This window comes from Osmerus eperlanus, chromosome 7 (assembly GCF_963692335.1).
Source record: "Osmerus eperlanus chromosome 7, fOsmEpe2.1, whole genome shotgun sequence".
Taxonomy (NCBI): domain Eukaryota; kingdom Metazoa; phylum Chordata; class Actinopteri; order Osmeriformes; family Osmeridae; genus Osmerus; species Osmerus eperlanus.
In genome coordinates, this window is record NC_085024.1 from 9,602,429 (window position 1) to 9,612,654 (window position 10,226).

Here is a 10,226-nt window from a genome sequence, read left to right on the forward strand (position 1 = left end):
GTGATATAGCCTAGGGGGAGGGGCGGTAAAAGGGCAGTTGAAATAAAGGCATGGTGCTTGGCACTCGTCCGAACTCTCTCTGTGTTTAATTGCTAAGTTAGAATCACTTAACTCTACATGGTGTCAGAAGTGCTTCAGTTACTAAATCGGGTTCACATGAGACGCGATTTCGCCGACTTAATTGGAGGGAACTCACGTGAATTTTAGTCAGTCAGTAAGTCTGAAGTTTAGCTAGCTTGCAACGCTAACGTGACTCGTGGTTCACATTCGCGGCAGACGAGAAGGAAAGAAAATGGAGCGATTCCAGATTCCCCCACCACCCAAGTTTGATTTCACAAAACCAGAAGAGTGGCCCAAATGGATACGAAGGTTTTAGAGGTTTCGGATTGCATCGGGTCTAGAGCTACAGCCGGATGAAAACCAGGTGAACACGTTAATTTATACTATGGGGGACAAGGCGGAAGATATCGTGACTTCACTTCACATGACGGAAGAGGAGGCTAACGCTTACAACACTGTCATAGACAAGCTAGAGAGACATTTTGTGGTGAGGAGAAACGTTATTTTTGAGCGGGCCAAATTCAATCAGAGACAGCAGGAACAAGCCCTGTCAACACACCCATGTGGGGCCCATGTGGGTTGTATATGGGCTAGTGAGTGGGCCCCATATGGGCTGACCACATGGGGCCCAGTCAGTTTTGTCATGGGGTTCCATAGGGGCCCCATGTGGGCAAGCCCATATGGGCTGAAGGTGGGCTTCGGGTGGGCCCTAGCTAAATCGCACATGGGCAACCCAGGTTACTCCCATCTAGGACCCACTAGCTGGGCCTCATGTGGGCTGATTATGGGTCCCTGATAGTACTACCCTATGGTGTTTTTTGGGGCTTATTTTACAGGTAGCCCAAACAGTTATTTAAACAAGTTACAATAACAAAGAGACCAGTAATACAATTACATTTTTATTTGTGTTAGAATGCAAAAAAAAATCAGTAGCACAAACATAAATTCGGTACCACACAAAGAATGATTGAAAACTTGCATAAACCTTAACCTTATTTCACACATTAGATTTTTTTTTCATGTCTTTCAATTATAATTTTATCTATAAATGTTCAACAATTCCCTACAGTTCATAGTTAAGACTATTTCTTACTTTTCCACATTTTCATACTCCTTTAGCTGATTCATATACATTCAAGCCATCAATGTAGTTCAGCTCCAAGTCAAATACTATTTTTACAGTTTTAAGTTTTTTATCGATGTCTTTCAACTTATTTATCATTTGATCAAGAAATGTTATTCAAACCTCTATATATTCAACTTTTTTTTTTTTTTTTACAGAATGATCAGAATGAACTTTATAAACCTTTATAGACCTTTTAAAAAAAAGAAATCTTCATACTCAGCTATCCAGGTTACCTTTGAGCCTGTCATCTTGGTCTCATTTGAGATTCTCTATTAATATTATATCCTAGTGTGTGCAGTAATAATTGTAGAAAAATGAATAGCACATATTGCAATTTAGACAAAAGAATCTAACCTGCCATTTGCAATTTTTTGCTGATTCAGAATTATTTCTTCCCATAAAATATAAAACTAATATCTAGATCTATATTTTTAGTAATATTTTTTTGGGGAAATGTTCTGTTAATTAAAACAAAATTTAAAACATTAAACAAAGTTTAAAATAAGCCAATGAAGAACTACTCCCAACACATTCACAACAACCTATTTAATTTATCCTAAATTGTACCAACATGTATACTTATTTATTTAAACCTGCAGTGTGTAGAATTTTGGGTTTTATTTCCTAGCAGATTTTGTAGAAAGTAATTATAATATCCGTAAGTACATTTAATTTAGTGCATAATAGCTGAAAACAATGTTTTGAATTATTATTTTTTCCCTTAGAAGGGGTCTCATATATGTCCATATTTCTGCATATTTTGGACCAAGGCCTAGTGTCGCCATCTTGAAAGTGTCATAGTTGGAATGTCATCAGGTGCATTGTTTAAAATGTAGAATTGTTCTTGTCCTTGAAGGCCACTGTAGCTTGTTATTATTCAAAAGGGTTGGGGTTACCCAGGGAGTTTTGCATTCTAGAACTTAGTAGAACTTTCTTGATGATGTCATATTACACACTGCACCTTTAATAGGCTATGTTTAAAGGTGCACTGTGTAATATGACATCATCAAGAAAGTTCTACAACGTTCTAGAATGCAAAACTCCCTGGGTAACCCCAACCCTTTCGAATTTTCAGGATGGCGGCACTAGGCCTTGGTCCAAAATATGCAGAAATATGGACATATATAAGCGAAAAAATAATAATTAAAAACATTTTTTTCAGCTATTATGCACTAAATTAAACCTACTTATGGATATTATAATTATTTTCTACAAAATCTGCTAGGAAATAAAACAGCGCTGTCAAAGAGACAGCATCTGCTCATTAGCAACCTGTCGCACTAGTGTGAGTGGACTTGTATTCATCATATTATGGCTCCTCAAATGTCTGAAGTCTTTGTTGAGGGGTGGCCTGTCGGACCTGTCGATTACCCCCCCGGTCCCTAGAACCAATGAACCATTTGGAGATGGCCTTCTCTGCATCTTTACGGGTAATATTGCTGGTCATCTGGTTTTTCTTCATGCCTCCTGCAAGAAATAAATATAACGGTCATTTACTTACTGTATGTGCCAACACAACTCTCCACCAGGACTGTAAAGGCAACTATGTTAAGAAAAGCGCTGTATAAATTAAGATTATACACACTCTTTAACACACCAGTTAGGCATCTCGGAGACATGAGCAAACATACTGCTCAGCCAGGACAACAAACATTACATAATGTTAAGGTATTATAAACAACTTTCTAGTATCTGTACAACACTTAAAACATTATCCACATGCACACCTACCATATATCACTTCAAACAACTTCAAGGCCTTAAACTCCCTCTTCCCGTTTCGGCCCAGAAGGTTGTAATTCCTAGACAGGCCGTGGTCTAGGAGGAAGGCCATCATCCTTCTTGTGGCCTCATCAATAGTTGCCCCCCCAATGTCAGCCACAGCTGCGACCTGAGGGGAAACAAAGGCAATACAAAGCAAATTTATCAACCTGAAAGAACTACCATAAGCATGGGTGTGAGCACACTTGGGAAGTTTCAGATGAAATTCATTGCTAGCCCGCTAATAAAATTGAATTAAGTTGTACTACCCTAGACTTAACATATAGTACATACCAGTTCAGACATGACGTTTGTGGAGATGGAGCGGTAGGCGGTGACCTTAAGCTGGATGTAGCGTAGGATGGAGCGGTAGGTGGTGACCTGAGGCTGGATGTAGCGTAGGATGGAGCGGTAGGTGGTGACCTGAGGCTAGATGGAGCGTAGGATGGAGCGGTAGGTGGTGACCCGAGGCTGGATGTAGCGTAGGATGGAGCGGTAGGTGGTGACCTGAGGCTGGATGGAGCGGTAGGTGGTGACCCGAGGCTGGATGGAGCGTAGGATGGAGCGGTAGGTGGTGACCTGAGGCTGGATGTAGCGAAGGATGGAGCGGTAGGTGGTGACCCGAGGCTGGATGTAGCGTAGGATGGAGCGGTAGGTGGTGACCTGAGGCTGGATGTAGCGGTAGGTGGTGACCTGAGGCTGGATGGAGCGGTAGGTCCGATGGGGCTGTCATCGTCCTCATCCTCATCCTCACTTGTAAAAATGACTTTCCTAGAAATGTTTAATACAAGCACAATCAATGAGTTAAAGCATTTTAAACATGTGATGTTAACTTTTTGGGTGTGCTCAAGCCTTCGGCGAGAGCACAACCTTTGTTCTCTCACATATATATTATTATTATTGGGTGTGCTCAAGCCTTCGGCGAGAGCACAACCTTTGTTCTCTCACATATATATTATTATTATTATTATTATTCTTTTTGCCCCCCTAAAACTCAGTCAATATTTGGCCTACATAGACAAAGTAGGTGTCAAAAGTTTCGTCTTGGTAGCGATTGAGTTGCTTCTATTGGAATTTACGTTCCGTTGCATGGTTTAGGCTGAAGTTAAGTTTTTGTGGCGAAAAGTGAAGCTAACGGTGGCTAATTTGCTAGCCACAGTCACTGACGTTACTAACGTCACTACGTCACTAACGTCACAAAAACACGCGTTACTACCTTTGGCAGAACATTCGTTTCACATCTGTTAACTTGGGGGATAGCTAGGCTAACTATAGCTTTACTGCAAGGCAGCTTCAGAAACGCCACAAGCAAAGAGGCCAGGGTGATAACTATTTACTAATTTTACTTTCTGATATGACACACAATTGTGACGTGTAATGTACAATATAAGCTGATTTTATTAAGGAAGTACATCTACTTTCGGAAACAGTAGTCTACTATGTCACTGAAGTATTAGCATCATGACATTAGCCTCTGTTGCCCGGGCAACACATACTACAGTGGTCTATGATGCATCTGTTTTCAATCGTTTAAATAAACATTCCTCACAAATACATTTTCGTTGTAGGATTTATTATGACATTACAAGTAAACGATTTGTGGGTGAAATTATCATTACCTGTGGTTTCAAACCAGTGTTGCTCACTGAAACGCTGTAGCCTACTGTACGCGAGACACTACAAAAACATCTACAGCTGTAGGAAGTCAAACGGCGACAGAACATGTTCGGCACTCCCCTTACTTAAATCAAAAATCTAACTACTAACCTTAACTTCATTGCCACAGCCTAAACTTTGTCAATCTGTTCATGAAAATAATTAATTTCAGCCTAAACCGTACAACGGAACGTTAAATCCATTCAACCAACGCAATCGCTGCCAAGACGAACACAGCAGTAGTCTACTGTACTGTAGTAGTACAATTTACCGGGGCAGCTTCTCCACACAGGGCTATATCGCGCTTGGTGTTGTTACTGACAATGACCGCTACCAGTGAGCTTTTTATTAAAGCGATTTTCCACTAAATAAATGTCAAGCTTATTTACGTTTTTGGGGGCATATTTTCAGTTAGCAGATGGTACTGTTTGAATCTCGATTCCATCTTCTACTGACGGGTAACGTCGTAGAATAATCTTCAAAGGGGGTTCTTTATTAATGAATGAATGCAATGAGTAGGCTAAATGCCTGAAAATATCACGAGAAGGGAAAAACTTAAAATGACGTTTAAGTCATAGAGATTAGGTCAATTTTTACACCGGTCTGCCAAATTTATTTGTTTTGATTCAACGATGAGGCTGCCTCTTGCAGGGGAAATGAGAAGACATCTATTTCATTCTACACTTCACTCGTATTTTCAGTTGTAAATGAGCAGCAAAAAAAAATGACATTCAAAAACGGACCCCTGTGCAAACGACGCAAGCAAGCACACCCTACAATTTCCCCAGAAATTGTACCCTCTCTAGTTGGGTGTGCTCAAGCCTTCGGCGAGAGCACAACCTTTGTTCTCTCACATATATATTTATTTATTATTATTTATTGTTTATTTTCGTCCCCCTAAAACTCAGTCAATATTTGGCCTACATAGACAACGTAGGTGTCAAAAGTTTAGTCTTGGTAGCGATTGAGTTGCTTGTATTGGAATTTACGTTCCGTTGCATGGTTTAGGCTGAAGTTAAGTTTTTGTGGCGAAAAGTGAAGCTAACGGTGGCTAATTTGCTAGCCACAGTCACTGACGTTACTAACGTCACTACGTCACTAACGTCACGAAAACACGCGTGACTACCTTTGGCAGAACATTCGTTTCGCATCTGTTAACTTGGGGGATAGCTAGGCTAACTATAGCTTTACTGCAAGGCAGCTGCAGAAACGCCACAAGCAAAGAGGCCAGGGTGATAACTATTTACTCATTTTACTTTGTGATATGACACACAATTGTGATGTGTAATGTACAGTATAAGCTGATATTATTAAGGAAGTACATCTACTTTCGGAAACAGTAGTCTACTATTTCACTGAAGTATTAGCATCATGACATTAGCCTGTGTTGCCCGGGCAACACATACTACAGTGGTCTATGATGTAGCGTTATCTGTTTTCAATCGTTAAAATAAACATTCCTCACATATACATTTTCGTTGTAGGATTTATTATGACATTAGATTACAAGTAAACGATTTGTGAGTGAAATTATCATTACCTGTGGTTTCAATCCAGTGTATCACTGCAACGCTGTAGCCTACGCGAGACACTACAAAAACATCTACACAGCTGTAGGAAGTCAAACGGCGACAGAACATGTTCGGCACTCCCCTTACTTAAATCAACAGTCTATCTAACTACTAACCTGAACTTCATTGCCACAGCCTAAACTTTGTAAATCTGTTCATGAAAATAATTAATTTCAGCCTAAACCGTACAACGGAACGTTAAATCCAATTCAACCAACGCAATCGCTACCGAGACGAACACAGCAGTAGTCTAGTACTGTACCGTAGTAGTACAATTTACCGGGGCAGCTTCTCCACACAGGGCTATATCGCATTTTGCGTTGTTACTGACAATGATCGCTACCAGTGAGCTTTTTATGAATGAGCGATTTTCCACTAAATAAATGTCAAGCTTATTTACGTTTTTGGGGGCATATTTTCAGTTAGCAGATGGTACTGTTTGAATCGCGATTCCATCTTCTACTGCCGGTAACGTCGTAGAATAATCTTCAAAGGGGGTTCTTTATTCATGAATGAATGCAATATGAGTAGGCTAAATGCCTGAAAATATCACGAGAAGGGAAAACTTAAAAGGACGTTTAAGTCTTAGAGATTAGGTCAATTTGTACACCGGTCTGCCAAATTTATTCGTTTTGATTCAACGATGAGGCTGCCTCTTGCAGGGGAAATGAGAAGACATCTATTTCATTCTACACTTCACTCGTATTTTCAGTTGTAAATGAGCAGCAAAAAAAAATGCTTTTAAATCTATGTAATCTTTATAAATAATAAGTATGCATTTTTATATAAAATACAGAAATATCAGTTGTAAAAATGTCATTAAAAAACGGACCCCTGTCCAACCGACGCAAGCAAGCACACCCTACAATTTCCCCAGAAATTGTACCCTCTCTAGTTATTATTATTTCTTTTTGCCCCCCTAAAACTCAGTCAATATTTGGCCTACATAGACAACGTAGGTGTCAAAAGTTTCGTCTTGGTAGCGATTGAGTTGCTTGTATTGGGATTTACGTTCCGTTGCACGGTTTAAGTAGAAATTACGTTTTTGTGTCGAAAAGTGAAGCTAACGGTGGCTAACTTGCTAACCACAGTCAATGACGCTACTTACGTCACTAACGTCACGAAAACTCGCGTGACTACCTCTAGCAGAATATTAGTTTAGCAGCTCGTTAACTTCTGGGAGATAGCTAGGCTAACTATAGCTTTACTGCAAGGTAGCTGCAGAAACGCCACAAGCAAAGAGGCCAGGTGATAACTATTTACTAATTTTACTTTGTGATATGACACACAATTGTGATGTGTAATGTACAATATAAGCTGATATTATTAAAGAAGTACATCTACTTTCGGAAACAGTAGTCTACTATTTCACTGAAGTATTAGCATCATGACATTAGCCTGTGTTGCCCGGGCAACACATACTACAGTGGTCTATGATGTAGCGTTATCTGTTTTCAATCGTTAAAATTAACATTCCTCACATATACATTTTCGTTGTAGGGTTTATTCTGACATTAGTAAACGATTTGTTGGTGAAAAAACCATTACCTGTGGTTTCAAACCAGTGTAGCTCACTGCAACGCTGTAGCTTACGTGAGACACTACAAAAACATCTAGCTTACACAACTGTAGGAAGTCAAACGGCGACAGAACATGTTCGGCACTCCCCTTACTTAAATCAAAAGTCTATCTAACTACTAACCTGAACTTCATTGCCACAGCCTAAACGTTGTCAATCTGTTCATGAAAATAATTAATTTCATCTTAAACCGTACAACGGAACGTTAAATCCAATTCAACCAACGCAATCGCTACCAAGACGAACACAGCAGTAGTCTAGTACTGTACCGTAGTAGTACAATTTACCGGGCAGCTTCTCCACACAGGGCTATATCGCATTTCGCGTTGTTACTGACAATGATCGCTACCAGTGAGCTTTTTATGAATGAGCGATTTTCCACTAAATAAATGTCAATCTTATTTACGTTTTGGGGGGCATATTTTCAGTTAGCAGATGGTACTGTTTGAATCGCGATTCCATCTTCTACTGCCGGGTAACGTTGTAGAATAATCTTCAAAGGGGGTTCTTTATTAATGAATGAATGCAATGAGTAGGCTAAATGCCTGAAAATATCATGAGAAGGGAAAAACTTAAAATGACGTTTAAGTCATAGAGATTAGGTCAATTTTTACACCGGTCTGCCCAATTTATTCGTTTTGTTTCAACGATGAGGCTGCCTCTTGCAGGGGAAATGAGAAGACATCTATTTCATTCTACACGTCACTCGTATTTTCAGTTGTAAATGAGCAGCAAAAAAAAAATGCTTTTAAATCTATGTCATCTTCATAAATAATAAGTATGCATTTTTTATATAAAATATACAGAAATATCAGTTGTAAAAATGTCATTCAAAAACGGACCCCTGTGCAACCGACGCAAGCAAGCACACCCTACAATTTCCCCAGAAATTGTACCCTCTCTAGTATTAATTTATTACATTTAATATTATCTCTTATTTAATCGTATATCTCTTGTATTTTGTCATTTTTGGAAAAAGTGACAGCCCTAGTATACATCCCTCATTTTGACAGATTTGAACACAATACACTTAACAAAAATCACAAAACTTTCCCTCCCTGTATCATTGGGAGAGTGTCAGCATCCATTGAGTATCTACCATTTCACGATTCAAACAGACTCACCTCCTTTTGCGCTGTCCTTTTCCCAAGTTCTCGGAATCAGACTCGGTCAGGACATCTGTATTTTCCTCGTACTCAACCAATTTTGAGCGGGCAACTCCATACGTTGCTGTGGGAGACAAACAAATGTGTGGCAGTGAATAATGATGACAGGCGTTCTATACATAATCCCTTACTTAATACACATGAACTTGAGATTACCGGCTTTTCTCTTGACCGTCAACTTGAATGTTGCCCAATCAGTGTGCGGCTCCAGTTGTTCTGCGACCGCCTTTGCCATGTTGATCTTGGCTGGTGGCCAGTAACATTCGTCCTCCTCACCCCCGGTAAACCATTTTGTTGGAATAACTGCCAATCCGCCATTATTTTCAAATGCCACTATGGCGAAAGGCAACATGCTTAAAGAAAAAAAAATACATAAAATACATACAGTTGCGAGAAAAAGTGAAAATGCAGAAATCCAAGTAATCCCAAAGGGTTCACATACTTTTTCTCGCAAATGTGAATAAAAAAACAAATCGGTAAATCAAAACGAACAATAAAAAATAAATAAATAGCACACTAGTGCAGGAGTGGCAATGCCACGTATCCAGTCTTGAATGGCAACAAAACCATTTTAGTTTTTAACTCCTCAACAGGTAACAGCTGCAAGTGTTCAGATAAATTGAAAACAAAAAGAATTCCAAGACGTGAGGAGTCCATTGGATAGTTGAAAAAGTTTTTGTCAGTTTCAAAGAAATTACACAGGACTTCAACAGTTCCAGAATGTGAAAAAATGTTCCGCACAATAAGAACCCTTCCCCCCACAGAAAAACAGTTATCGCCACGAGAGGAGGAGATCATTGTCTGTCCATCATTGTAACGCCTGTATTGATCCCATGTTGCAGTTGAATTAATCATAGGTCCAGAAAAGTGGAGCTGTTTAAGTGGGCTGCAAACTGATGTGCTCTTTTGGCTTGCCACTTTCTGTTTCTCATGGAGCCGCCTGACTAGTTGTTGGACAGGGTTTTGAGGCCGACGGACAAGTTTTTTAAGTTTACCTAAAAATGTCTCGAAGGGAAATGCTGAAATACTATCTAACGGGCCGAATTTCCGTGCATCTTGAGCTAAGTGGATCAATGAATGCATGTTATAGCTGACAAAATCATTGCCATAAATTGCAGCAAAATCTGTTACGAAGAGTTTCAAAATCTCCTCAGCATAGTCTAAATTGTCAGGAGAACATAAGGCAAGAATTCTCATAGACACAGATAGAAGTAAAAAGTTTCTGTACATTCTACTGGGAATATTATTGAGGAGAACAACAGGGCCAGTGTAAAGTAAAAATTGCCGAAGCTCTGTAGCTTTCCATT

The 10,226-nt window shown here is 39.6% G+C and overlaps 1 protein-coding gene across 1 annotated transcript; it reads right to left on the bottom strand.

Annotated features, from left to right (window-relative positions):
- Positions 1–3,060: 3,060 nt before the first annotated feature.
- On the bottom strand, positions 3,061–9,507 carry LOC134023757 (uncharacterized). The gene is made up of 4 exons (XM_062466122.1): positions 9,076–9,507; positions 8,878–8,983; positions 3,252–3,718; positions 3,061–3,077 (listed from the first exon to the last, which is right to left on the bottom strand). The coding sequence occupies exons 1-4, from the start codon at positions 9,269–9,271 to the stop codon at positions 3,061–3,063; spliced, it is 786 nt and encodes a 261-aa protein (XP_062322106.1). The 5' UTR covers positions 9,272–9,507.
- Positions 9,508–10,226: the final 719 nt, after the last annotated feature.